Genomic DNA, 6,296 nt, shown 5'->3' with positions numbered 1-6,296 from the left:
ACACAGGTGACTTTGAGTATATCGACAATTGGCCTATCAAAATGTTCAACATCGTTTTAAATTGGAGTGCACAAACCAAGGAAACAGTCGAGGGACAGTGACGCAACTGTTGTGACCGGTGTTCCCGGACTCAATTTGCCAGACAGCTCCACGACTCAAATGTCGCAGGACTGTCGCTCCAGGCTTGGTGTCCATTGAAACAAATCTAGACGCGCACACATACGACTAGTGTAGCTCAGTCTCAATCGGCTACTCGTGGTACCCACAGTGTCACTTCTGTTTGCTCTCTTAATTGTTGTGTAAAGTTTGTTTGGAAGAAAGTGCATTTTTAAGTATGAGTGTGTTGAGGAAGTTGAATAATTAATTTATGAAGTTGTAAAGAGGCCGACTTTATATTTTAAGTCATTTAAATACTATTCTGATATTAATTTGAAGAAGACGTTGTGGGAGGAGATATTCTTGGCAGTTACAAAAGATTGGAACAATCTAATCCTCTTCTTTTTTTGCACACAAAATTTCAATATCAGAGAGTACATACTATTGTTGTATCATTTAAATCCATACTGTAATGTCCAATTTTTGTCTTAAACAGTTGCCTGTGTGCACACTCTGCGCAATTGTCCCTTGAATTTAGAGACTCTGATTAAGTTGCGCAACAGTCCCCTTATTAATTGGGCAACTGTTGCTAGACTCAAAATCCCCTGTGTGCGCCTGGCCTAACTAACTAAAAAAATTACAATTTGACGGGTCCATTATGGATATAATGTTTCTGTAAAGCACTTGAAAATGCCATATCTGGCAAAACATATTATGTCGTAGATTTAAAACACTATAAATTTGAAGTGCAAGACAAAAGGTATGTAATAGTTTGGCCTTGATAAGTTGGTTAGCCTTTAACAACAATCATCAGTTAGTTAACTTTCCAGAAGTTGTATCACATAGTTACCTCTGAGGTTTTTTGTCTTTGTTTTATGTGAGACCGTGTATGTTATGATGATTTAATTTTTCCCCATTGTTACACTGCGCCACGTCTTGTTGGTGAGATATTGCGCAGCGGGGGTCTGGACCATGCACGGTCTTGAATAAATTGTTATATCTTGGTTGATTATTAATCATTCTTTAAGTACAACTTGAGTACGGTTGAATTACCTAGTCATAAAATTTTCTATTGACGCATACTCTTGATAGTTTTTGATATCACTCATTTTAAAGATGTTTAAGAGTTAGAATAATTAAATGCTCACCATTTGGGATTGGTACAATTTATAAATCTGATTGTACTTATCTGTCACTACTTACGTACCCAAGTTTCAAGTCAATCGCTTAATGAATTGGAAAGTTATGGATTCATTTGTGAAAATCACATACAGACACACAGACAGAAAATCAGGCATCTTAGACCCATGTTTATATGGTGTTTTTATACTTTGTTTGGACCTAAGGAACAAATATACAAAAGGGTTACAGAGAGTTCCGAGACAGCCTGTGTTTTTATAAACATAACATTTTGAAAGGATGGTGTTTTTGGCCTCTGGGAACATCAAAATGAAAAAGTAAATCGATCCCGGATCAAGGTCTTACCATGCCACCTATGGTAATAGCTACTTCCTTATAGAGAAATTCGCTAAAAATTAGTTGTCCATGTTTTATCTGTCTTGGAAAAAGAGATGGAAAAATCTCTTGCAAAAGTTTGGTATCTGTAAATCTCTATGTTTTACCTCTTATTTAGCCTACAGTCTTGGTATCTTATGATATTTCAATGGACATTGTGGTGTAGGGGTGAAATGAAATGAGAATCCTTTATTGAGTGAACTTAGGACCTTATATGGTCCTTTCTTACACTTACCTTCTAAAAAACTAATAACAACATAATATTAACAAAAAATACAATAAAGTTTGTAACATAACAAGTAATAAAATAGGTAGCATACATTTTATTCATCTTCCCTAACATACAGTAACACACACACATACACCACACCTTCTGCTGCAACTAGGCCTAACGCACACGACATCCCATCAAACCACGGCCATCTGGTAAAGGTAATTTTCTTTCAGCGCCACCATCAGTCAAATAGGTTTTCTATGGATTTGATGGGAAAAGTTATGGAGTTCCATAGGCAGCATGCTGTAACTAAAAATGATTTATTATAAACAGTTGTTCTGTGATGAGGAATGCGAAGAGTGGATGAGCCAGGGCGGGTATCCCTTGCGCCTCTTTCATAAAATTTTTTTAAATACTTTGCAAGATGAAATGAGTAATGGAAAGTATTCGTATTCATGGCGGTAGTGGAAAGTATTCATATTTTTCTGATGTCCTCTAATTTCAAAATTGATTCATTAATTAGGGGTTACCCTGTTTTTCATAGGGTGTAACTTGGTCATCAGGCCTAAGATCGAACAAGAATCGAGAACAATAATTTTGTACACGTTGTAATTTTTTGCCAAAGTCATATCTTTAACCACAGTGTTGCAGTAGTAGTTAAAGTGTCGGAACAAGAGTGATTTGACCAGTAAGAGTTTAATGTGAAAAGGTAGAAGTCGTTGCATCTTTTTCAGTGTGTGAACAATGGCAAACACTATTTTACAGGTGTTTACCAGTCCAGTCCAATGTGTGGTTTAAAGTCAAACCAAGACTTTTTACTTTGTCCTGGTATTGCAAAGTGGTTTCGATTACAGTGATTTTTGGTAAATAGTCTAAATCTGAGTGACCGTGAGTGACATTTGATGATTGGCTTTGTTTTGTCAGAATTGAGTCTAAGTCTCTGTTCCTTTCTGCCCATTGAACACGAGGCTTTTTACCATTGGACCATCATCATCAAGATGTTCAATTTATGCATGAAATTGATACTCAATAAACAGAAAAATAGAAAACTTAAAAGATTTTACCTAGACCCTAAATAAAAATATACTTGTATTAACAACTATATCCAATTCCAAGCAAAAGTTTATTAATGGAAAAAGATTGATACCTTGTATTTTTTTGGTACAGGCTAGACTATAGTTGATTTGTTGTGTTGAGTGGCTGGTTCAGTTGGCTTTTTTATCTGTAAAATGATCATGATATTCATTTGTTTTCCCTTTATCACACCAACCTTTACACTATTTTGTTCCTCGATATTTTTAAGCAGGGTTTCAGTTACATTATTTCCTTGAGTGTAGTTCTCAGTTCATTCCAAGATAATCTTGAGATTTATTTTCTCTAATTTCCTAGTCCGATAAAGCCATTTGATGTTGATTTAACTCCATTATTTATCTATTAATAATCTCAGTTAAAATTCTTTGGAAATTGTATATTACTGCACTAAAATGTTCACTCTTTTACATATATCCATCCTCCAATACTCCTTCCCAAGCACAGCAATTCATTCTAAGCTGTGCAATCCAACTATTTGAATAATTGGAAAAATTGTAAATAAAAATTTTGTGTCTCACTCTCACAGCTGTGCAACAACTAACCTAAAACTGTTTAGCCAACATGTAAACCTTTAGAAGATAGAAATAATGTCAAAGAAACCTATTAAACTTCCCTATGATATTCCTTGGATTCTTCAAAGGTGTAGAGCTTTTTTGCTCGGTAGAGAGCACAGGTCAGCCCTAAGGTGGGCCAAAGACTTGGCACCTAAAACTCAACCTCAACCCGATCTTCCTCTTGGACCTTCCAGTAAAATACGCTTTAACTACTATTGCGACCGAGACCCTAGAGGGGAAGTGATGAGGCCTAGAGTTCTCTATGAAGCGGAAGTTAGAAAGCGAATGTTGTCAGAATGCAAAAGAGCAGAAGCTGCAGGTTTCATGCTGGAAGGTGTAACAGTTGGGCTTGAAGAAGCAGAAAGAAAGACAGAAGAAGGAAAAGAAAAAAATGAAAAAGTGAAAGGCTTTGATGAAACCAAGGATGAAGGAATTCCCACTGAGAATCGAGAAAGGAACTTAGGAAGAGTGAAAGAAAAGGATAGGAATGCTGTCAGGAGAGTCCCAGGAAAAGTATGGCATTGGGACACATTGGATGGTGATCCTACCAAAAAGTGCTGTGGAAAATAAAATGTTGTTACAATTGTAGCAACTTATAGGTACCTAATTGAGCAATTTATTAAAAAAATTAAAAATAGGTATAAGCAAAAGAAAATTATTTAAAAGACAATGTTTGTGACTACCGGCACCTAACAGTTTGTACTAATGCATCCAGGATTAAAAATAGATAAATTTACTTGTATCATTTCAAAATATAAACAATAATTGCAATTAGAGCCACTAAGTTGTAGTTTTTTGGCTGAGAATAGTATGGTTTTAAACAATTATGAGAAGTGTAATTTGTTACGATAATACAAAAATGTTTATGCGTTTTAGAAATTAATGGCTTATACACTCTAAAGCTAGATAACTAATTTCAACAAATATTTGTTTCCAATTAAGTTGTTATTTATTGAACTTCATGCGGGTAGCTTTATAGGTAGGAATGGTGCTTATAGAACTAGTTTGTGTGTACTATGTCACTAGAGTGTTAAAATTATTGAGGCAATTCAATTATAATTTATGTAATTTAGAAATGAATGTCTCAAAACTCTCAAGATAACTATAAATTAGGAAAGTTTTCCCAACAGTTACCTGACAAAGCGGACTTCCTTGCGATTATTTTATAGCACGCAAAGTAGCTAAATGCTGCATTTACTTACATTTTCCGCCCTCATTTTACTTTTACCACACTTGTTTTTTGCCGCACTCTAGTACCTATTCCTATTCCAAGTTCCTTGAAAATAGGTTGGCAACACTTAAAGATAAAGTAGTACTACTTCTAAGGTCAGCTGGTTGACTATTGATAGTAACCTGTTGTTCGCGTTAACCATATGGTATATGTTAGATTTCGTAAACATTTTGATTGAACATAACCAACATAAGTTAAATGTTTGAAGGAATAATAATGTTTGCAAATAATAAACATAGATAATAGTACATTTCGTATCTAGGGCCGAAAATGAGGTTTTGCCGGCTCGAGATAGTTTGTATTTGTAAAAACGATCGAGAGCTGCATAACTATTTCTGTCCGCGGTACGGACGCTATTTTTCACCACACTATACCCTATTACCACTATTCACCACAATAATAATGCAGTAATGCACACTAATAGTCAACGCTAGTACAAATTTAAGGTTACTGTATGTGAAGAAATAATTTTAGGAATCGGCAAAAAAATGATAAATAGTTGCTAGTCAGCGGTGACAATAAAACAATTCTATTGCTATGCTATGGATACTGATTGTGTATAATTTTAAGAAAGTGCCTAAGCGGGCCTAGATTTTCGGCCATAGGGATGTAAAAACCTGCTTGGTCCCCAATTGACGATGATGACAGCTCGCATGGACAGTAATATATACGTAGCTTTCAGCCTCCTTAACGTTTGTAAAACGGCTAAATCGTAGTGTGGGGAATAGTTATTTGTGCAACGGTTATAGTAGTATGTTTTCTGTGGCAACTAGTGAGCAAAGGGAGCAATTGACTCACTCGAGAGAAATACTTACTCGAGAGGAATGGTTTCTCGAGTAAGGCAGTTGCACCTTGCACTCGAGTTGCACATTATATTTTTCCTACAGTTACCATAAAACAAATAAATTGGTAAAGAAACGTGACATTTTTTTACACAGAAGTGAACTTTTAATAGGTATGCCATTTAATTATACAACAGTATAACAGCTGACCAGCTGATTTACAGCCAGTGCTGCCGACGTATTTCGCGCGCATACGACCTTGTCTGCATGTTACGCACTCACTATTTCGTGCCTTCACGTTGCAAATCTGGAGCGAGTGAGACAAAGTAATTAGAGTGAGATAATGTTACATTGTCTCACTGATGAGCGAATTGGCCACTTTGCTTTCTCAAATCAGTGAGAGAACATATACATTGTTAGGTAAAAACTTTTTCCTACAGTTTGAGTTACTGGACAAAGCTGGCTTTCTTGTACTGATTATAGCGCGGTAAGTACCTAGCTAATTGCTGTATTCACTTACTTTTGCCGCACTCATTTTTTCGCACTCCAGTATTCCAACCAATAAACAACAAAAATCAATGCTCTTTTACTAGTCGCGTAATACGTGTACGCTTGAAAATAAGTTGGCAACACTTGTGTGCTTAAAGATACTACGACTACGATCAGCTGGTGCAGGTGCAGTGCAGTTGTTTCCCATTTCGTTCAAAACTTGCGCTTACCCAAATCGTGCTTACCCAAATCGTGTTGTTTAGTGTTTGAAAGACTAATATTATTTCTATGTTTTATAGTAACTGTATGGAAAATACTGTATA

The 6,296-nt window shown here is 35.8% G+C and overlaps 1 protein-coding gene across 1 annotated transcript; it reads left to right on the top strand.

The window, feature by feature from the left end:
* Positions 1–3,454: 3,454 nt before the first annotated feature.
* On the top strand, positions 3,455–4,161 carry LOC129001960 (uncharacterized). The gene has a single exon (XM_054429408.1). It carries the CDS (start codon positions 3,505–3,507, stop codon positions 4,039–4,041), a length of 537 nt encoding a protein of 178 aa, XP_054285383.1. The 5' UTR covers positions 3,455–3,504; the 3' UTR covers positions 4,042–4,161.
* The last annotated feature ends 2,135 nt before the right edge of the window (positions 4,162–6,296 follow it).

Source organism: Macrosteles quadrilineatus, unplaced genomic scaffold (genome assembly GCF_028750875.1).
Source record: "Macrosteles quadrilineatus isolate MER2022 unplaced genomic scaffold, UCM_ALF_1.0 Scaffold_9__3_contigs__length_116548681, whole genome shotgun sequence".
Taxonomy (NCBI): domain Eukaryota; kingdom Metazoa; phylum Arthropoda; class Insecta; order Hemiptera; family Cicadellidae; genus Macrosteles; species Macrosteles quadrilineatus.
Note: the sequence above shows the minus strand (reverse complement) of the source record. Positions and strands in the feature narration are given on the sequence as shown.